Genomic DNA, 23,024 nt, shown 5'->3' with positions numbered 1-23,024 from the left:
GTGATCTTCATATTTATATTACTCACCCTATCTGAAGTTTCCTTGGTGCCATATTTAGTGATTTTCTTTGCCTCTGTAGGAGGACAGTGTATCGGAGAGCAGTTCTGATGCCGGGCTTGGCAGCGACCATGAAAGCGAAACCACCACCATAGGTATTTAGCAGGGTTATTATTGTTAAAAGGACAGTTCAGCCCAAAAATAATAATTCTGTCATCATTTACTCAACCTTAAATTGTTTCAAACCTGTATGAGCTTATTTCTTCGGTTGAGCACAAAAGCAGACATTTTAAATAATGTTGGTAAACAGAGAGTTGATAGCAGCCATTATTTTTTTTCCTACTATGGAAGTCAATGGCTACCGTCAACTATTTGTTTCTCAGGGAAAAGCAAATGCTTGCGAGTGGACACAAAAGAATATGAAATATAGTTTCTCCTTCCATCTCGTATTTTTTCCATCACCATGTCCCTTAAGGGGCTCCGTAGAATGCGTTATTCGCTATCCGTGCATTTCCGGATAAGTAATATGGCTTTGGGCACGTCCCTATCAACTACGACTAAAACTATTCAGACAATTTTTGTTGTTTTGAAATAAAGCTGAAATAAACTAAAGTATGAATTGGAAAACATAAACTAAGCAAAAATTAGAAATGCTACTTTGGCGACTTACTCAAATAAGTTTAAGCTGAAGCACTAAAATAGATCAAAACTGAACTAAAAAATAAAAGTGAAATGAAGATAAATTAAAAATGACAAAAGCACATAACAAAATTACTGAAAATATTAAGATTAGTGCTCTCAATCGATTAAAAAAACTAATTAATCACACATTTTTTCTGCAATTAATCGTGATTAATCACAGCTAACATTAGCGTTTTTAATATATGTTTATATTGTAATAATTTCACATTTAATCTCCAAATTAATGTAGAAACAACATAAAGACAGTATATTTTAAATATTTAATCTAACAGGTAGGAAATATACAAAATTTTTATAAAGTTATCAAACACTTCACAGTCTTCACTCCATAACATATCAATTAAATATAGATTCATCCTTTTTAATGCTACTTTTGTTCTTTTATTAACATGAATGACAGACAGCAGCAGGTTTATTAGGCTGCTGTCACTTTAAGACCTGCCGCACATGACTCGGATCTGACGTGCAACTCCTAACTCATTTAAGACTGTGCTTACAAGTATTCTCGACAAAATTGGTATTTTAGCATTTTAAAAAGATATTACTAAATATCACTGGTCTATAGAGTTAATACACATTTAAAGGGATAGTTCACCCAAAAATGAAAGCTCTTTCATTATTTACCCTCATGTTGTTTCAAATACATGCGTTTTGAATGCTTTCTCAACTCTTTCCATACTCCAGATGTCTCCCTGATCTCCAATGTGATTTTCAAGCACGTCCCTACAGCCAGACTAGTTGAAGATATGGGCCATGAGATCATGTACGTTCTGCCTTACGAGTCTGCCAAAGCTGGAGAGTTCGTGGAGCTCTTCCATGAGATCGACGACCGGCTCACCGACCTCGGCATTTCCAGCTATGGCATCTCCGACACCACACTGGAAGAGGTACCATAAACCAAATATCTCTTCATTTAATTCTGTTCATTCCATGCAATGATGTGAATATAATTGGTTTGTGATTATTTTGAGCAGATTTTCCTCAAAGTGGCAGAAGACAGCGGCGTCGACGTTGAAATCTCTGGTAAAGCCGAACAGATTTCTCTTTTTGTTGGATAGTTTCTTTGGAAACACGTAGAGTTACTATGTTTTTCCCATTATGTTGTCGATCAGATGGGACTCTACCAGCGCGCAGGAACCGCAGACACGCTTTTGGGGACCATCAGAGCTGCCTGAAGCCTTTTACTGAAGACGACTTTGACCTCAATGACTCTGAAGGTGATCCAGGTAGTTACTTTACCCATCCTTCATCCATCCCACTTATTTGGAGTATGTTTTGAGTTCTGAACCATCATCTCATGTCTTTAGATAGAGCCAATTCACGTGAAGAAAATATTGCTTATATAGCAAAATATTTACTATATTTTTACTTGATATTGAAATATTATAAATATCTAAGTATCGTGGTCAATATTTACAATATGTAAGTTTGGAATAATTACTTCTTTTTTTTTATGTTGAAGTCTCCTGCTCACCAAGGCTGCATTTATTGATAAAAAAATACAGTGAAAACAGTACTATTGTGAAAAAACTATGTAAAAAAAGTTCTATGTAAAAAAAATATATTTTTTAAATTTTCAGCATCATTACTCCAGTCTTCAGTGTCACATGATCCTTCAGAAATCACTCTAATATGATGATTTGATGAAAAAACAACATTGTCAATGTTGAAAATAATTGTTCAGCTTCATATTATGGAAACCATAATACATTTTTTTAGGATTTTTTTGATGAATATGAAGGAAAAAAACTGCTTTTATTTGTATTAGAAATCTTAAAATAATATACAGTAAAAATATCAAATATAGTATAGATTTCTTTAAAAAAAAAATCTTTCTGACCCCAAACTTTTGAACTATGGTATAAATACCGGTAGATAAATATTATATTTCTGTTTATTGCTATATACGCGTACAAATATTCTGGTCACACTTTAGATTAGAGTCCAATTCTCACTATTAACTAACTATTAACTACGACTTTTGCCTCAATAAACTCCTGATTACTGCTTATTAATGGTTATTAGTAAGGTAGTTGTTAAGTTTAGGTATTGGGTAGAATTAGGTATGTGGAATATGGTCATGCAGAAGTTATTAATATGTGCTTTATAATAAACAGCCAATATCCTAGTAATATGCATGCTAATACACAACTAGTTAATAGTGAGAATTGGACCCTAAACTAAAGTGCTACCCATATTGTTTGTGCTTATTCACTGGAAGACAATGTCATATGAAATTGATGATGATTTTTTAATATCTTCTTTGTTTTGGTGCACCTGCAGAATCCCGTGAGACGGACTGGTTGGGCGGCGCTGATGGTAAAGGCTCGTACCAGGTGAAGGGCTGGAGTCTGAAGAGACAGCAGTTCGTGGCTTTGCTCTGGAAACGCTTCCTGTACGCCCGACGCTCCCGGAAAGGTTTCTTTGCTCAGGTATGCTGTTCATGTACTATTCTATTTTAAGATTTTCCTGTGTTGTCTGTTTGCAATTCCTAATTATGTCCTTAAAAAAACGTCTCATTCCAGATCGTTCTTCCGGCTGTGTTCGTGTGCATCGCCCTGGTCTTCAGTCTCATCGTCCCTCCGTTTGGAAAGTATCCCAGTCTCGCTCTGGAGCCCAGCATGTATGAGGAGCAGTTCGCCTTCTTCAGGTGCGCGCTACCATCCACACACTTGAGTCTGCGGGTTGATTCCCATGAGTCTTTGAGAGTCTAATGATTGGTTTCTCACTACAGCAATGATGCACCAGAGGACAGGCATACAAACAGCTTACTCGAAGCTCTGATGGACAGTCCGGCTTACAACGAACAATGCACAGATCAGCAGAACGATGTGTGAGTCCTCAAACCTTTTCCTCATATCCCTTTGCTGTAGTCCAAATTAAAAAAAGAGCAGCATGCATTCTCAGATAGAGATATTAATGAATACATTCACGGTTTACTCTGGAACGGTAACCCAAAAAATGATAACATCTAAATTAACTGGTTTTATTCAAGCCAAAAATATAATTTAACATCATTGAATCAACCTAAATACATTCATTTGTAACAACAAAATGTATTTTTATGGGTTTAAACCAAGTAAAAAGGTTACCACTTTTTACAGTGTAGAAGATGCTTCTATTTAATTTTGATTGACAATCAACTTTGAAAATTCCTATAATTATTCCGAGTGTTTATATACAGAGATCATATATACATTTGATTATCCAATAAGTTGAAAATGTTTTACATTTGTGAATTTAATGTAGTGTGCAATTCGATTTTTTTTATTAATAATAATTATGTATTAATCATTAAATAATTATTTATCTATTTTTGTGTGAAACAGTAGCAAATCGTGTCCGATTAAAGATGGAGAGTGGGAGGTTCCAGAGATTCCCGAGACCGTTCAGGACATTTTCCTTAACGGGAACTGGAGTATGGAGAACCCATCGCCTCTGTGCGAGTGCAGTTGCGAAGGAAGGAAAAAGATGCTTCCGGAGTGTCCGCCAGGAGCAGGAGGTCTGCCGCCCCCTCAGGTAGACATATTCACCAAATATTGTACTTCTTCAATAGCGCTATTATTTTAGATTTGTATCATTATGTTTCACTGACAGCACAACAATGTGTTCATTGGCTTTTTCTTCTGATATTCCTTAGATTAAAGTCACCGCGGCTGAAACCTTGCAGAATCTGACTGGCAGAAATATGTCAGACTACTTGGTGAAAACATACGCACAGATTATTGGGAAAAGGTGGGTTGAGCAAATCCAGAAATAAAGAGTTCCCGTTTTTTTCATTCTCATGGCAGCGCTTTAACTCAGTCTTGTTTTGTCTGTTCAGCTTGAAGAACAAGCTCTGGGTCAACGAATTCAGGTATGCTCATCACTTCAGATTTGAAATTGATGGGGAAAATAATAATAATGCAGGGTTAGATTTGAACCTCGAATCTCTTTCTCATTGGCTGTCTTACAGGTATGGTGGATTCTCATTGGGTGCCAGAAGCTCACAGGCCCTCCCCCCTGGCGATGAGATCACCGATGCCATCTCTCACATTCGTAAACGCTTCAGTCTTCAAGCGGTATGTCTGACTTTGTCGGCCCACGCTCATGTTTAGGATGTTTGAACATCAAGTAGGGCCCATATTGGAGTCAGTTGTTGCCCAATGTTTGGGATTTACTTGCCTTAACCCTGTCTTTGTTTTGCGACCCATAGGGTACCGCAGCTGACCGCTTTATGGGAAGCCTGTCGATTTTTATCCATGGGCTTGATACCAAGAACAACGTAAAGGTGTGTACACTGCATTCTGCGCTGGATGTGCTTCCCTGACCATACAGACACACGTAGATGTCATAGTCATGATGAAAGCTTGCACTCTTTATACAAGCCGGGAAACAAAGACGTTAAAAGACTTACAAGTGCTTGATCGTGTTAATGTATCTTGGCACGCGTGTTTTGGCAACACTATTTCTGCACAGCTTAAGTTATTGTCCAAGAGAAAATCAATATAATTATTGTAAGGTATTTATGTCTTTAAGATTTTTAAAGGATTTTTTATATATAAATAATGCCAATATATGTATTGTTGTATATCTAAAATTACACTTGTAGTTCTTAAGTTATTTAATTACAAATATTATTGATATTATATATGTATATATATATATATAATTGTTATTATTTTAAGTTGTTTATAGACTTGTAGGTCTTTATATTAACATTATATATATATATATATATATAATACAAATCTGCAAGTACACAAATGACTTAAAATAACTATATATATCTCATATATTTCAATTGTTGTTTTTGTAAGTTATTTATGTATTTGTTGTCCTTTATTTATTTACTTGTAGTTCTTAAGTTATTGAATTACAAATATTATTGATATTTTATATATAAATATATAATTGTTATTTTTTTAAGTTGTTTATAAACTTGTAGGTCTTTATATTAACAATATATATATATATATATATATATATATATATATATAATACAAATCTGCAAGTACACAAATGACTTAAAATAACTATATATATCTCATATATTTCAATTGTTGTTTTTGTAAGTTAATTATGTATTTGTTGTCCTTTATTTATGTATTTACTTGTAGTTCTTAAGTTTTTTTATTACTAATATTGAACCTTAGACCTAATTATATATAATGATTATATTTACATTCACATTATATAAATACAGTAAAGAACTACAAGTACATAAATAACTTAAAATAAATATGTATATCTTGTGTGTGTAAATCCACGAGGTGAACTGACACGTTGTAGGCTTTCTTAATGTTGAGGCCAAAGTTATCTATTTTTGTAGATGGAACAGTCTATTATTATGCCAGAACTCATAAACACTGATGATTGCACAATGTCAAGGAGCTTTAAGGGCTTTTGTTGCGCTGTAAGAGCAAGAAGAGTGACGTGATTGTGTGCTCTTCCAGATCTGGTTCAATAATAAGGGCTGGCACAGTATCGGAGCGTTCCTCAATGTCATGAACAATGCCGTCCTGCGTGCTAATCTGCCCCCCGGCCCGGAGCGCTCCAAATTCGGCATCAAAGCTTTCAACCATCCGCTCAACCTCACCAAAGAGCAGCTCTCTCAGGTGGCGCTGTAAGTAAAGCTGAACGCACCCTGATCACACACTCAAACCCATGTACCTGCACAGTCTCCATCTCTGACCTTTGATCCCATCGACTTCCCAGAATGACAACCTCAGTCGACGTGCTGGTGTCCATCTGCGTCATATTCGCCATGTCCTTCGTCCCGGCTAGCTTTGTGGTGTTCCTCATCCAGGAGAGAGTGAATAAAGCCAAACACATGCAGTTCATCAGCGGAGTACAGCCCTTCCTCTACTGGCTAGCCAACTTCGTTTGGGACATGGTGAGTGTGTTGTAAAAATGATATCACCTTACTCAAAATCTGTTCAAATGGCTTTTGACCAATTACATCTTTGTGCTTTAGTGCAACTACATTGTCCCGGCGACCCTGGTCATCATTATCTTCCTCTGTTTCCAACAAGAGGCCTATGTGTCCTCCACCAATCTTCCTGTTCTTGCTCTCCTGCTGTTGCTCTATGGGTAAGATGGGCCACAAATTGCCTTACTATCTAGTAGGGGTGTAATGGTAAAATAAGGCAAGCGAACAAGATGCCGCTTTCTGCCGTCACAGTTTGAGAATGCATGTCCCGTTACACCCCTACCATCTAGTTTACAGTACCGTTGAAAAGATTGGTGTCATTAAGGTTGTTTCTTAGAAATATATGAATCATTTTATTTACCAAGGATGCATTTAATTTGACAGCACAAGAAAAAAATACACTTTAAAATACATTTAAATAGAAGAAATGTAATATTTCACAGTATTACTGTATTTTTTTTATCAAATACCCGCAGCATTGGTGAGCATTAATTAAATAGAGCAAAAAAACGCACCAACCCCAAACGTTTGAGTGCTTGTGTATGTCAGATTTTACGTGTTAACATCTCCAAAAATATGTCACTATTATGAAAGCTTTGGTCATATGTGTGTTTCTTTGTGTTCATCTAGGTGGTCCATAACACCCCTGATGTACCCAGCGTCATTCTTCTTTAAGATTCCCAGTACAGCATATGTGGTGTTGACCAGCGTTAACATCCTCATTGGGATAAATGGCAGCGTATCCACATTTGTCCTGGAGCTTTTTGGCAGCAATGTAAGTTCATATTTCTCAGCTGTGCTTGTTTTATATATCTTCTAACTAATGTGATTTAATTTGTGATGACAATGGTTCAGCTCTCCTCAAAAGAAACCCTAAACTAACTGTGGTTGTTTCTTGTCGTTTTTTATTTCAGGAGATTGGAGGCATCAACGACATCTTGAAGAACGTGTTCCTGATCTTCCCTCACTTCTGTCTGGGCAGGGGTCTCATTGACATGGTGAAGAACCAAGCTATGGCTGACGCTCTGGAGAGATTTGGTGTGTACCACTCCCACAAACACATTATTCAGTTTAGCCAATCAAATCCTAATTGTTGTTTTTTTAAATCTTATAGTAAAATGTTCTTTTTAGAATGTCCATTTAGAATTACTGCACTAACCGAACAACCAACAGGAAACGTTCTTAGAACGTTCTGGCAAGGTTCTCTTAACGTTCTGAACCAACGTTCTTCCAGGAACGCTAATAGAAAGTTATCTGGTCTTTAACACTGTTCTCAAAACGTTATCACAAACATTATTTTAAAATCGTTCATGGGAAAAAAAAATCTAAAACTTTTTAGTTGGATGTTTGTCTTGTGTTTTTGTATATTGTCTAGTATACACTAACATTGAAAAGTTTTTTGTTTTTTTAAAGATATTAATACTTTTATTCAGCAAGGATGGATTAAATTGGTCAAACATGACATTTATAGTGTTAAAAAAATCTGTTTTAAATACATGCTGTTCTTATGAATTTTCTATTCATCAAAGAATCCGGAAAAAAATAGGATTCTTTCCACAAAAATATGAAGCAGCACAACCGTTTTTACTGATAATAATCAGAAATGTTTCTTGAGCATCAAATCATCATATTAGAGTGATTTCTGAAGGATCATGTGACACTGAAGACTGGAGTAATGATGCTGAAAATTCAGCTTTGATCACAGGAATAAATTACATTATAAAATATATTCAAATAGAAAACAGTTATTATAAATTGTAATAATGTTACTGTATTATTGATCAAATAAATGCAGCCTTGTTGAGCATTAAATAGACTTCTTAAAATTTGTAAAATCGTTCATGGAACATGATATTTTTTCAGAAATATTTCAGTTTGATGTTCATCTAATGTTTTTAAATGTTACTACTTGTTTCGAAATGTTCAGAGAACATTCAAAAGTAACAGTCCCATAATGTTTGCAAAATGATCAAATAGTACTTTCACATAACAACATTTTTTAAATTGATGTTTTGAATGTTCAATGTTCACAACATTTTCATAACCTAATGGGAATGCTAGAAAAGCATATTTTTGTTAGCTTTGAGTTTAGTAGAGTTGAAAGTGTTTTCCCCCAGATATTGTTTACATAATCGCTGATGTTGGTTTGGTTTGGCTCCCAGGTCAAAGTGACATCTTTTTGTAGACATAACATGTCCTGGATCATTTCCATGGAAAAGCATTAGGATCGCAGCTGCTCAAATATGTTTTCCTCTACACAAAATCTCATTCTAAGATAGACATCAGAGTCGAATGTAACAAAATGTAGTTTGTAGACCTTGGCTCATGTCCAAAACCTAGTAAGCTGACTATAGCAGTGTTTTTCTGGGTCTGCTTCCTCTGACATGATGTTTCTGAATGTTTCCAGGTGAGAATCGATTCCGCTCTCCTCTGGCGTGGGACATGGTGGGCAAGAATCTCTTTGCCATGGCCATAGAGGGATTGATTTTCTTCTGCATCACCGTCCTGATCCAGTACCGCTTCTGCATCAAGGCTAGGTGACAATACTTTAATACCCTCACTGTGCCAAGCAATTTGAAATATATGTCAAATCTGTTTTAAATGAATGTAATACATGTTCCGTTGTGATATTAATAGGCCGATTAGCACTAAGCTGAAGCCCATCGGAGAGGAGGATGAGGATGTGGCCAGAGAAAGACAGAGGATTCTGGGTGGAGGAGGACAGACTGATATTCTGGAGCTCAGACAACTCACCAAGGTCGGCAAAATCTTACTTATATATATATTGGTGGCTCAGGCAAGCTTATGCCACATAATAATCACAGCATCAGTTTTGTTGTTCAGGTAAAATAATAATATTATTGCTCATTCTGCAGGTGTATAAGAGGAAGCAGAAGCCAGCTGTTGACAGACTGTGTGTGGGAATCCCACCGGGAGAGGTGAGATCATATATCAGTCTTCTTAGTTAACGAAGAACTGTTTTTAGTTTAGTCGGGCTGGTCTTGTATGATTAGAATGATGGTTTAGATGACATTATGCTTTTCCACCAGTGTTTCGGGTTGCTCGGTGTGAACGGAGCTGGAAAGACAAGCACCTTCAAGATGCTCACAGGAGATTCGGTCGTCTCTAGTGGAGACGCTTACTTGGCGGGAAAAAGGTTAAACAGCATGCTACTGATTTAATGCTTTCCTAATACTATAAATAAGAGCCCATTTTTGAGGTCGTCGATATGTTAGTATTCTAACATTGTCTTCTATCGTGCATAGTATGCACATAACATTTCAAAAATGTGTTTTTAGTGACCTTTTTTATAATAATAGCAATCTCTTGGCTTGTTTTCTGCAGCGTGCTGACAGAGATTGATGAAGTGCATCAGAAAATGGGCTACTGCCCGCAGTTTGACGCCATCAACGACCTGCTGACCGGCCGAGAACACCTGGAGTTTTACGCCATCCTGCGAGGCGTCCCCGAGAAAGAAGTGTGCGAGGTCAGTCTTTAGCTGTCCTTGAAAGGGAAAGTCTAGTGTTGCAGCTGATTATCGAGGGATCTGATTGGTTGTTTGTTTGTCGCAGGTGGCGGATTGGGGCATTCGTAAACTGGGCCTGATGAAGTATGTAGACAAAGCGGCTGGAAGCTACAGCGGGGGAAACATGAGGAAGCTTTCCACCGCAATGGCACTCATTGGAGGACCGCCAGTGGTGTTCTTGGTGAGTGTGTAGATAATAAACTATCCAACTTTGTGTTCGTTTAAGCCAGTGGTTTTCTACTAGTGCATCACACATGGAGAACAGGGAAAAACAAGGCTTCATGTGAATAATAAAATGCAAATGCAACTATACAATTGTGCATAGGAAAGTATAGCATAACAAATAAAAGCGAAATGAAATGCAAAATACAAAATTAGATTAGCAGCATTTAAATGAAAGGCAAAAATGTCACATTAACATGTTTTATACCAACCACAATGTGTTTTGCGAGGTGAATTTTTGGCTGTCAAGAGCATGAAACCATCTAATTGGAGCAAAACCAGAGCAAACCCTGTGCACGGTTAATATGCTGAATTCAAAAAGCACTTTCATACTCAAAAACCATGCGTAAGGGTGTATATAGGTCATCTGCATTTCAAGAAAAGATCTTGTGACATTCATTCCAGTTTAGATCAGCGCTGTTGTGTAACAGTCCTCGGATTGGCCGCCTAGCAGGCCTCTTTTTCCCAGAACAAAAGCGATACCCAGATCTTGCCACATTTTTAATACGCTGTGAAGTGTTTAATTCCCATGAAACCGGGTTACACTTAGCAGTTCCAGCGAGTCAGCGCAGCGCTCCACTTTTCTGGTGCCCGTCAGTCAGAATCAGCAAACATGCTCACGCTCTTCCCTCTCTTTATGGTGTTCTGCTTGTGTTTCCTGCTGAATTTGTGGGCGACGGTTAACCTGGCTGTCGCTGTTGTTACAGGACGAACCCACCACTGGGATGGACCCCAAAGCCCGGCGAGCCTTGTGGAACTGCATCCTCAGCATCATTAAAGAGGGACGCTCGGTCGTTCTGACCTCACACAGGTGAGAAAGGAAGACAAGCATTAGGGGCGACCAAAATCTTAGTTCACCATATGAGAAATTTTATTTCACGATAACGATATAAATCACGATATAGTTATTTTTATTATTTAATTTTTGTTATTAGAACAAAGATACAAATAATATAAAGTATGATGTAAAGTTTTTCAGGCACAGTATTTTTATGTAGTTAGAAATACTAATAATTAAATGTATATACAGCATAGTCTTCCCTATATGTATAAAATATGAGATTTTTATTAACGCAACAAAAGTTATTCAGTCAAGAGCAGTGAGGGATTTTCTCTTTTGTGGTTTGATTCACTTTAATGATGCAGACACCAGCAGGAATATTAGGCTACTGTCACTTTAAGACCGAACACACAGATCTAATATACTGACATACATGCGGTTTTCACCCAACTGTGTACGTTCACTTAAGACATAACCGACTGTGTTAAGTGAATACTCCACACGATGGTTATTTTGACATAACTGTATGTGTATTTGAGCGGTCAGGCGCAATAAGCCGCGACAGAGAACTGAATTCAGGATCGCATGCTGTCTTAGGTTGTTTACACGACAACAATGTAATAATCAAGGAAACGTTTTACCTTTGCGTTTTTGGCGCACAGGTGACAACATTGTCAAAACTATCCCTGTTCACATGGATCCATGAAAGTGACTAAAAACGCTGTATTCTGCTGCCAGGCCAGTAGATGGCGATGTCGCATTGTAAAGAAACACGTACACAACTACGTGTTTCACTACATGTTTCACAAATTCGCGTTTTTGTAGTTAACTCAGACACGATAACGGTATAGTTTTCAAAAACTTGCACTTCGAACGTGTAAATTAACAATAAAAACGCATAAAAAGTTTTGCGGTTTTAGTTGTTATTGCGCTTAACTCTTTTTAACATCATGCATGTCTCGCTCTTTATTTTCTCTTTCATGCATGTTTCTTCATCAATAACGTAGCAGTGCGGATATATTTACACACCGCTTTATAAAAGATTTAGCTAAATCTCTAACAATAGACACTTTCTATCCACGCCGCGATATCGCTATACCACCCACAGTGTTGTGCCTGAACGCGCCGTTCATTGAAGGATAGTTCATGAACTCGTTCATATTTTGGCCGAACGTGAACTGAACGTAATGAATTACTGCCTGATGAAGAACGTTACTGTGAACTCATTCATTCTGGTGTCTGTGAACGCACGCTCTCTCAGTTTAACTTCGTTCAATAGGGTGCCAGATTTCTATAGAGCCTTCCAGGCGAAAACCCGGCTAAAACGTCATCAAGACAAAAAGCAGCATGTAGTCGATAAAGCATCGAGGAGGCGTCGTATGATCATTTAAACGAGTTTTATGACAAGGTCATACATTCCTCAAAAATCGTACATTTCTGTGCAAACTTTGCCCGCCGATAAAATAATTGCTGTCTGTGGTTGTATATGGGCTGTGGCAATAATAATAATAATAATAATAAAATAGCTCGCAGCAACATATGGAAAAAAAGAACTATGAACTAGTTAATTTTTTGGAACTGTGAACTTAGTTCAAAATTTTGAAGTATGAACTATGAACTGAACTAGTTCATTTTAAAATTTGTGAACTGAATTTTTAACTAGTTCATGTAGAAAGTGAACTTTCCCAACACTGACCACCCAGCCCTAAAAAGCATAATGTTGTATTATATCCTTGGCTTTGCTGTTTCTCCTGCAGTATGGAGGAGTGTGAAGCTCTCTGCACTCGTATGGCCATCATGGTGAACGGCAGGTTTCGCTGCCTGGGCAGTGTGCAGCACTTAAAGAACAGGTTAGACCTTTTTTTGATTCACCCCAGAGAATGTATTGTTTGAATGGGTTTACTGAGCCCTGCGCTCCTGCTCCAGGTTCGGTGACGGGTACACCATCATCCTGCGGGTGGCGGGAGCCGATCCGCGGCTGGAGCCGGTGATGGAGTTCATCGAGCGGGAGCTGCCGGGCAGCACCCTGAAGGAGAAGCACAGGAACATGCTGCAGTACCAGCTGCCCTCCTCGCTCACCTCCCTCGCACGCATCTTCAACATCCTCTCCAAGAACAAAGAGCAGCTCCACATCGAGGACTACTCCGTCACACAGACCACTTTAGACCAAGTAAGAACGCTTCAAGATTGTTTAGTAGGGGTGTAACGATACTCATGTCACGGTGATCGATAGATATCACGATACGATCTATGGTAAAAGGTTAACAAAAAAATGCACTGTTGATTTAAATGCAAAATTTGGTTTTACATTGTGGGTGTAAATGAATATTTTGGACTTGGTGCTGGAAACCCAAAGCACAGGACAACAGAGACACCAGACTTACAATATTCATGATTCTGAAGCTGAAAATACAGAATTATTTTAGTCGAATATTGCACTCAGTCACTGACTAGATATATTTAAAATAATGTTGGCCACTATTACTGGTAACATCAGATATTTGGCATTATCAGGACCCACAAATATTCCCCCATTGCATTTTATACATTACATATTGTTGCATTTTTGTATTGTGATATATTGTGACACAATATATTGTTACACCCCTATTGTTTTATGGGATATTCGATGCCATATAGATTTAAAAGTGCACTTTTTGAGCATTTTGCATAACATAAATTCAGAAATTCACAGAAATATTGCAAAATTATTTGTTGACTACTACCATTAAAAACATTTATTTAAAAGAAATAAAAATTCTGTCCTCATAAATTTCTCGCCCTCGTGTCGTTCCAAACCGTAAGACTTTCGTTCATCTTCAGAAGCCTTACGGGTTTGGAAAGACATAAGGGCGAACTAAAATGAAAAACTTTCATTTTTGGGCGAACTATCCCTTTAATACTTTTACTCAGCAAGGATGCATTACATTTATCAGAAGTGACAGTAAAGACATTTATAATGCTGTTCTTCAGAACTTTGTTCATCATAGAATCCTGAAAAATCAGTTCCCCCAAAAGTATGAAGCATCATGACTGTTTCGACATGTTTTTTGATCCTCAAATGATCATATTAGAGTGATTTCTGAAGGATCATGTGAAACTGAAGACTGATGCTGAAAATTCAGCTTTGATCACAGGAATAAATTACATCTCACAATATGTTCAAATATAAAACAGTAAAAACAGCAATATTATGAAATATTATAATTTAAAATGCCTGTGTTTTTGATCAAATAAATGCAGTCTTGGTGAACAAAAGAGATTTCTTTCAAGAAAAATCTTTCCCAACCCAAACTTTTAAACGGTTGTGTAAATCAGAGAACAAAAACGGAAGTTCGCAAAAGAACGAAACACCTCAAAAAAAAAAAAAAAAAAAAACACCATCCGCTGTAACTTATTATATATTTGTGTGCTCATTTCAGGTATTTGTCAATTTTGCCAAGGACCAAACGGACGAGGACCACTTAAAAGACATTTCCATGAACAAACACGACGCCGTTGTGGACATTTCTCAACTGAACGCCTTCCTCGTAGACCAGAAGGCCCAGGAGTCAGTGGTGTGACCCGCCATTCAAAATACACCTCTGCGGGAGTGTGTCATTTGTTTTTGTACTACTTTTTAGTTGTTTTGTCCTATTTCAGCTGTGTGTGTGTGTGCTCACAAGCGGGCACTGGACCTGAAACACACTACTGAAGCAAATCAATGCAAATCAATGCAAAAAAAAAAAAAGAAGAAGAAATTGTATTAAAAGGCCGATGACGGCGAGGCTGAGCCTGGTGCTTATTGCTCCTCCGTCACGGTGAACGCGAGGAAAACTTGAAGCTGAACGTGAATGTTTGATTGACAGGACGTCTGCGGGGTTTCTATCGGAAAAATATCAATCGGACACTGCCAACGAGATGTCTAATTCAGGGCCGACTTCATCTCCTCATTTAGTACAGGCTTCAAACTTTTGCATTTCAGCAACTCTTCTCGGTCCTTGTACTTTATTTTTTAGATGTGCATTTTTAAAGCTATACTCAAATGATATTTTGATGCAATGATGTGCAATCTATTGTTGTCAAGTGTTTGCAAGTGTGGGGTCTTGAAAAACAACACTCCGCTAATGGACTAGAAAGGACACCAGAAGCGTTGAGCACACTTTTTTTTTTTTGCGGATGACTTTGGGAGTTTCTTGCATGCTTTACATGGATGCCGTGTTTAAGGACGCCATTGTAAGCTCAAGCATGTTCTGGCTTTCGTTATCCTGAAGTATTTCTGTGTGGGTATCAAACGGATGGTCGCTGATCTCGAGGAGGGTTTCGGTTGGACTTCACTGGGAGATTCATTATCGTGTTCAAAACTGAGGCGAGTTCATATCGTGAAACTGTACAGAATCAAATCATGTCCGTGCCAAAACTGGTCAAGTGGTTTTCAAATCTTTCCAAACGAACGTATTATCAAGCAACCCAGTTGTCGCCGGTGTTGGATATTATGCTAGTGGCCCTCAACAGGGCGACTAAATGTTACATTTTTGTTGTTGTTGTTGTTGTTGTCTATACACCATATGATTTGAAGTTTCGTTGTAGCCTACAATAGGGCCTTAAAAAAAAAACAAGAGCTACATCTTTACCTGGAAATGACATTCATTGGCCATAGTTAATAACTCAGGATGTGCCTCTTTATTCTGTGTCAATCCTTAGTTTAACTTTACGTTCGCGATCTCGACCAATGCTCTCTTGTTGTTCGCCTACAGCGTGAAGTGACCAAAAGCAATGAGGTGAGTCTCATTTCCAAATCCATGCGGTGCTCTTTAGACAAACGCCCTCAGAAAATAAGCAACAATCCCCCGCTGCACATTTGATGAAGTGGAAGAAGAAGCAAAAAAAAAAGTTTCGTCTTTGGTCCAAAACTGAAGCACTTTATATGACAGTCGATGTTAAACTGGTCGTGATATTCATAATTCACAAACAGGATGTTTTGTGTTTAACAACAGATTAATAGACGATTTCAGATGTCCCACCATGGCCATTATTTTCTGTGTTACAATGTATGTGTTTACATTTTAAATATTAAAAAAGCTATTTCAGTCACTTGTGTGTCCTTTTTTTTTAACTGTTCTGGAATAAATTAATAAATAATAGTAAAGGAAATTAAGACAAAACAAAGTTTGCTTGTTAGCTTGCCTTAAACTGTACCTTTACTTGTGTACTAATTATACTTTTAATATACTTTAATCATTTTTTTTTGTCCAGAAAGCTGATATCATTTCATTTGTATTATTTTCCGTCAATAATTTTAATGTAAATTAAATTATATAACACACTCTTCAGATTATTTATCTTAAATACTAAATAACTCCATTACATGCAAAAAAATTTTTTTAAAACAACTCAAAAAGTCATTGAGTGTCTCTGCCCCGCCACTCCAATAAACACTCAATTTTAAAAAAAGAAAAGACAAGAAAATGATTATCGGGTCAAAATGACCCGAGGATGGGGATAGCTGTCAACATTGAACATTGAAAATAAGGGAGATTTCCCGGAATCCATCCCCAAAATAAGGGATTTTTTTTTTTTTTACATGATTCTTACCCACAAACTTAAAAAAAAAGCACTAATCATTAACCCTCTGGGGACCAAGGGTTTTTTGGGGCCCTTGGGATGTTTTGACATGCACTGACATTTGTGCTTTTTTCAGTTATTTATAAACATGTTAATGGCAAAGGTGTAAATTCACTCTATATAGCACAAACGGGGCTACCATAATCTGTGAACAACATGTATGTACATGTTTGTATTTTTGAGAGAATATTATTTATGCATGGTTATTGAAAAACTTAAAAATAAAAGTTTCTGAAATAAGGCCACAAAACACATATTGATTATTTCTTCACATGACTTTTGAAAATTGTATCACATAGTCTAGAATATTTGCTCCAAAACTATGTGAGAATCATCCTGACTACTCATTCAGATAAGTCAATAAAGTCTTTTATAATGTGTATGACGTGTTTAGTGTGAGAAAGCTTTATGCGAGGAGGCGTGATCTCTCATTAATATGTATGGTATTTCACACCTGAGAAAGACAAAGACCCTCCCATAATGGCCCTATTAGGTGCTATCAGGCCCCATTACGAGGAGCCTTGCACAAAGAATGAGGAGATTTAAAAAAGAATGGCTTTTAGATTGTTTGGATTTATTTACAACACAACATAATCCAAAGATACACAACAAAGGACAAAAAAGCACATTAGTAAACACACTGATCTAAATACAGAGGCTTGCACAGTCACACAGCATTGTCCCATTCCTGAAACATAGTACATACCTGTTACGGTTGGTGTAGGCAGAGGAAGACGAGGAGATCAGGATTTCCAAAAACAATAGACTTTACTTTAAATAAAGCAAAACAACAAACGGATACAGACAGGCAGACGGGCAGAGGATAACACACCTAACATCAACGTTACATAAACGAGAACCGACCAGGAGTGAGGGAGAACACAGGGTTTACATAGACAGAGAACAGATTAGGGAAACAAGGCACAGCTGGGGCAAATGAACTAGACACAGGTGAATAAACTAAACACTAACGAGGAGCGGGAAACTGGAAACAGGACTGAACCAAATACACAAAGAACGGGGGAAACACAGGACTCAACCAAATCACAATGACGGGGGGAAACACAGGACACACATGTAACATAACGCCCCCTCCAAAAAGGCGCGTCCTCGCGCCGTATAACTTCAATAGGGGTGGGGGGGCGGGCGCCCTGGAGGCTGACGAGGGCGTGGCCTACCCTGAGCAGGAAGCCTCCAGGGCGGAGCAGGACATGCAGGAGGCCAGGGCGGAGCAGGACGTGCAGGAGGCCAGGGCGGAGCAGGACGTGCAGGAGGCCAGGGTGGAGACTTTCCCTCGGGTGGCCAGGGTGGAGACTTTCCCTCGGGTGGCCAGGGTGGAGAGGCCACTTCAGGAGGCCAGGGTGGAGAGGCCACTTCAGGTGGCCAGGGTGGAGAGGCCACTTCAGGTGGCCAGGGTGGAGAGGCCACTTCAGGTGGCCAGGGTGGAGAGGCCACTTCAGGTGGCCAGGGTGGAGAGGCCACTTCAGGTGGCCAGGGTGGAGAGGCCACTTCAGGTGGCCAGGGTGGAGAGGCCACTTCAGGTGGCCAGGGTGGCTTATATCCCCCCCCCCAAAATTTTCTTGGGGGGAGTGACGGGTTCAGAGACAGGCTTGGGGGAACTGGACGGGACCAGCGGAGAAGGCACGGGAGGACTGGACGGGACCAGCGGAGAAGGCTCGGGAGGACTGGACGGGACCAGCAGAGAAGGCTCGGGAGGACTGGACGGGACCAGCGGAGAAGGCTCTGGCTCGGCAGACGCGCAGGGAAGCTCCGGCTCGGCAGGCGTGCGGGGAAGCTCCGGCTCGGCAGGCGTGCAGGGAAGCTCCGGCTCGGCAGGCGTGCAGGGAAGCTCCGGCTCGGCAGGCGTGCAGGGAAGCTCAGGCTCGGCAGGCGTGCAGGGAAGCTCAGGCTCGGCAGGCGTGCAGGGAAGCTCAGGCTCGGCAGGGCTGCAGGGAAGCTCAGGCTCGGCAGGGCTGCAGGGAAGCTCAGGCTCGGCAGGGCTGCAGGGAAGCTCAGGCTCGGCAGGGCTGCAGGGAAGCTCAGGCTCGGCAGGGCTGCAGGGAAGCTCAGGCTCGGCAGGGCTGCAGGGAAGCTCAGGCTCGGCAGGGCTGCAGGGAAGCTCAGGCTCGGCAGGGCTGCAGGGAAGCTCAGGCTCGGCAGGGCTGCAGGGAAGCTCAGGCTCGGCAGGGCTGGACGTGACCAGCTGTGCGGGCTTGGCTGGGCTGGACGGAACCAGCGATGAGGGCTTGGCTGGGCTGGACGGAACCAGCGGTGCGGGCTTGGCTGGGCTGGACGGAACCAGTGGTGCGGGCTTGGCTGGGCTGGATGGAACCGGCTGTGAAGGCTCGGCTGGGCTGGACGGAACCAGCGGAGAAGGCTCGGGAGGACTGGATGCATGGGCCAGAACTGATGTGTGTGTAGCCCACACACACAAAATCGCCGTAGACATCACAATCAAAGCAGTCTCCTCTTGAGTGGACTTACGTGTGGTGTGCACAGTCTCTAACGGGCAGGCGACGGGCTCAGGCTCTGGCGGGCAGGCGACGGGCTCAGGCTCTGGCGGGCAGGCGACGGGCTCAGGCTCTGGCGGGCAGGCGACGGGCTCAGGCTCTGGCGGGCAGGCGACGGGCTCAGGCTCTGGCGGGCAGGCGACGGGCTCAGGCTCTGGCGGGCAGGCGACGTGAAGCTGCGGTGCAGGCTGCTCTGAACGGACGGTCTCTGGCTGGACGGTCTCTGGCTGGACTGATGTTACCGTGAGGGATGAACCACAGACCCAAAGCGCCCTGTCCAGAAACTCCGAGAATGGTAGATGTAGGTCATCGAGCAACAGTATCTGGGCTAAGGGATCATCCAAACCTCTCCAGAACCGCTGTTTAAGGAAATCTTCCTCCCACGTCCTGGTGCAGGTGAAGATATACCTCTGTGAATTCCTCCAGTGAGGCCCCATTTTGGTCAAAGAGGAAAGCCTCCATCTGGTCGTCCATTTTTGTGGTCGGTTCTTCTGTTACGGTTGGTGTAGGCAGAGGAAGACGAGGAGATCAGGATTTCCAAAAACAATAGACTTTACTTTAAATAAAGCAAAACAACAAACGGATACAGACAGGCAGACGGGCAGAGGATAACACACCTAACATCAACGTTACATAAACGAGAACCGACCAGGAGTGAGGGAGAACACAGGGTTTACATAGACAGAGAACAGATTAGGGAAACAAGGCACAGCTGGGGCAAATGAACTAGACACAGGTGAATAAACTAAACACTAACGAGGAGCGGGAAACTGGAAACAGGACTGAACCAAATACACAAAGAACGGGGGAAACACAGGACTCAACCAAATCACAATGACGGGGGGAAACACAGGACACACATGTAACAATACCTGTCATTTCCAAGGTGTTTGATTTTTCATTACAGTCTCCTGTGAATGTTGAAGTCAGCAGGACTGATATCAAGAGAAACTATACGGCTGCACGACTTTGGGCATGCATTGTAGATTTTTCTGGTTAAAATAGCTTTTTAATTATAGGATATATATATATATATATATATATATATATATATATATATATATATATATATATATATATATATATATATATATATATATATATATATATATATACACACACACACACTGCTTAGAATTAGAAGAGAACACACCCATGCTAGAGTTGACTAAAAAGAGGAATAAAAAAATCTTAATGCCTTAATTAAAAAATGAGGAAAACTCTAACCTTTAGGGACGTGAATAATGTCCCTGAATTCTTTGTGAATGAATAATGTATCGCAAATAATTAAATGTTCTTCTTTAAAATACAGGGTGCATACGTCTGGACACTTCTATCCCCAGAAACTCCTAACAAAAGCTGATGTCTTTATTTTGAAGCTTATTTGAAGCTTATTTGATGCTTATTTGATTTGAAAAACTTTATCCAAAACTAGTCAATGAAATTGTGTCTTTATTTCGTCTGTAACAGTGCGTATCTGTGCGTTCATTCATTCATTTACACACACTCACAGAGAGAAACATGATTCACATTTAAACAGTATGCTATTTTTCCGTTTACAGACACTAACGTTATTCTATATCGCGATTAGAACAAAGCACTTGCATAAAACACTTACAGTTCTCAGCTGAATCTGTTGCTCCTCCTCGAAGTGAAAATAAACCAGCACTTCTGTATTAAATGTCCCAGGATTATTCCTCATAGCCACGCAAGACGAATCTTAATCTGACTAAAAAATATAGTGCGTTTACAGCATTTGCCTGGGGGCGTTTATCTATTTTGCAAATGGCCTCAACACATTATCTTATGAATAGCGCGCTCTGCGAGTGGGTGTGAACAAATTAACGATAATGAGCTGAGACAGGAGAAACTGTACTTCTCTTTAGTTTCAGACAGATTACATTGCAGGAGAATATTTGTTTTAAATGTGAATTGTTTTATTTAAAAGTAGAAATTTAAAGCGTTCTTTAGACGTATGTTTCATGTTTGTGTGATAAGTATTAGCAGAGTTTCCGTTCATTTTCCAGACATGTTTCAGAAAGATTTTTGCGGAGACAGAGTGAGCTGAAAGCGCACCCTGTTTATTATATTTATTTTAAAAAAAACCACAAGGTTTTGATGTTAATGTGAGTGTACACAAAACGCGGGCGCGTTCTTGGTCCCCAGAGGGTCTGAGTTTATAACTACATGTGAGAGAGAAAGAGTCAAAGAGACAGTGTGTGTGTGTGTGTGTGTGTGAGAGAGAGAGAGAGAGAGAGAGAGAGAGAGAGAGAGAGAGAGAGAGAGAGAGAGAGAGAGAGAGAGAGAGAGAGAGAGAGAGAGCGAGAGAACGAGACAGTGTGTGTGAGAAAGACAGTGTGTGTGTGTGAGAAAGACAGTGTGTGTGTGTGTGTGTGTGTGTGTGTGTGTGTGTGTGTGTGTGTGTGTGTGAGAAAGAGAGAGGTAGAAAGAGACAGTGTGTGTGTGTGTGTGTGTTAGGGGTGTGACGGTTATTATAACCGAGACCGATGGTTATAGTTGAACACCGTCATTAGAACTCTATAACCGCCAAAACCGTGTTATTAAAATATTTTTTTACAAACATTTTTTTATCATAGAGACCTGTTGAAATACTAATAGCCTATCAGCTTACGAGGGAAACGGAGTTAGTGGTGCTTCGAGGCTGCTACTGCTGGAGATGATTCGGGAGAGGTCTGTGCCCCTTTACCGATCAAAGCGTGCGCTGACACTCGACGCGTCCGCACCATAGACTGTAAAAAATGGTCCGCACGAGCACGAAGGTGCGCGCGGCAAAAATGACGTTGCAAGACCGAGTAGGCTACTTTACTGGAGGTCTAGCAACCCAAGTGCAAGCCACACAGATAGTTGCGTGTTCTGAGTTAACACAATCAGAACGTAAAAATACGGGATATTTTACGGGAAATACTAAAACGGGAAGACAGCGGGAAAACAGCTCAAATACGTGAGAAACCGGGAAAAAACGGACACTGACAGGCAGCTATGATTTAAACAACTGCGAAAAATAACTGACAGCTATGATTTAAACAACTGCGAAAAATAATAGCAGGGTTGAGAAACATTATTGTTATTAATAGTTTATAAAAGACAAATAGATTGATTGATGGTTAGCTGATTGACGAAGAAAAAATTGCATATTTATTTCAATCTTTTTTTCAGTCAAACTATTTCATTCACCATCATCCACATTCCCTCTTTCCAAAATCCCGCCCTTTAAAGTTATGTCAGCCAATCAAATGTTAGTGATGCCAAATGCACTGTGTGATTGACAGATAACGACTGAAATCAGCGTGGGGCGCAACTGGTGTGTGCGCGTGCGTGCGCGCGCGTGTGTGGCTAGTAGCCTTATTCAAACAACATGTCTTAACGGGGATGTAGCTCAGTGGTAGAGCGCATGCTTTGCATGTATGAGGCCCCGGGTTCAATCCCCGGCATCTCCACTTTAGCGGATCTGTTTGACGTTTGGTTTGTCTTGTGAAATTGTTTGGATTCTAACTCCCACCATGAAGGAAAAACAACAATTTGCAGCTTCAGTTATTACAAATAATCACCACAGTCCTCTGATGTGACGTAATCTCCGCGCCTAAAGCACATACTGGACATCAACAATGAGACCATAAAATGGTCGCGGACACTAAAAACTTTTCGCACCACTTCGTTCTCTCCGCTAGATGGTGCTAAAGTCACAGTAAACGAGCTAGAGATTCGATTCAACGTAGTGAATCGATTCTTTTGCGCGGTTCGTTTTAATGA

General features: G+C 40.1%; 1 protein-coding gene and 1 non-coding gene across 3 annotated transcripts in view; both read left to right on the top strand.

Annotated features, from left to right (window-relative positions):
- abca1a (ATP-binding cassette, sub-family A (ABC1), member 1A) overlaps positions 1–14,721 on the top strand; it is a 52,143-nt gene extending 37,422 nt beyond the window's left edge. The window contains exons 24-50 of one of the 2 annotated variants that reach the window (XM_056247227.1): positions 80–152; positions 1,384–1,586; positions 1,674–1,722; positions 1,812–1,916; positions 2,983–3,131; positions 3,225–3,349; positions 3,434–3,532; positions 4,029–4,218; positions 4,340–4,434; positions 4,523–4,555; positions 4,655–4,760; positions 4,895–4,969; positions 6,135–6,304; positions 6,397–6,574; positions 6,656–6,771; positions 7,241–7,385; positions 7,525–7,648; positions 9,018–9,147; positions 9,248–9,368; positions 9,487–9,549; positions 9,661–9,767; positions 9,956–10,097; positions 10,183–10,317; positions 11,066–11,169; positions 12,897–12,989; positions 13,066–13,309; positions 14,562–14,721. In XM_056247227.1, the coding sequence (XP_056103202.1) occupies positions 80–152; positions 1,384–1,586; positions 1,674–1,722; positions 1,812–1,916; positions 2,983–3,131; positions 3,225–3,349; positions 3,434–3,532; positions 4,029–4,218; positions 4,340–4,434; positions 4,523–4,555; positions 4,655–4,760; positions 4,895–4,969; positions 6,135–6,304; positions 6,397–6,574; positions 6,656–6,771; positions 7,241–7,385; positions 7,525–7,648; positions 9,018–9,147; positions 9,248–9,368; positions 9,487–9,549; positions 9,661–9,767; positions 9,956–10,097; positions 10,183–10,317; positions 11,066–11,169; positions 12,897–12,989; positions 13,066–13,309; positions 14,562–14,702 (3,315 nt within the window). In that variant the 3' untranslated portion in view covers positions 14,703–14,721. Of the gene's footprint in view, positions 1–79; positions 153–1,383; positions 1,587–1,673; positions 1,723–1,811; positions 1,926–2,982; positions 3,132–3,224; positions 3,350–3,433; positions 3,533–4,028; positions 4,219–4,339; positions 4,435–4,522; positions 4,556–4,654; positions 4,761–4,894; positions 4,970–6,134; positions 6,305–6,396; positions 6,575–6,655; positions 6,772–7,240; positions 7,386–7,524; positions 7,649–9,017; positions 9,148–9,247; positions 9,369–9,486; positions 9,550–9,660; positions 9,768–9,955; positions 10,098–10,182; positions 10,318–11,065; positions 11,170–12,896; positions 12,990–13,065; positions 13,310–14,561 lie in introns of both variants that reach the window. The other variant, XM_056247226.1, reaches the window with a different exon arrangement.
- A 7,918-nt stretch (positions 14,722–22,639) lies between these two features.
- Positions 22,640–22,711, top strand: trnaa-ugc (transfer RNA alanine (anticodon UGC)). Its single transcript has one exon. It is a non-coding gene; the product is annotated as a tRNA-Ala (tRNA).
- Positions 22,712–23,024: the final 313 nt, after the last annotated feature.

This window comes from Rhinichthys klamathensis, unplaced genomic scaffold, assembly GCF_029890125.1.
Source record: "Rhinichthys klamathensis goyatoka isolate OS25496 unplaced genomic scaffold, OSU_Roscu_1.1 h1tg000044l_1, whole genome shotgun sequence".
Classification (NCBI taxonomy): domain Eukaryota; kingdom Metazoa; phylum Chordata; class Actinopteri; order Cypriniformes; family Leuciscidae; genus Rhinichthys; species Rhinichthys klamathensis.
The sequence above is the reverse complement of the archived record's forward strand: the minus strand, read 5'-3'. Positions and strand labels throughout refer to the sequence as shown.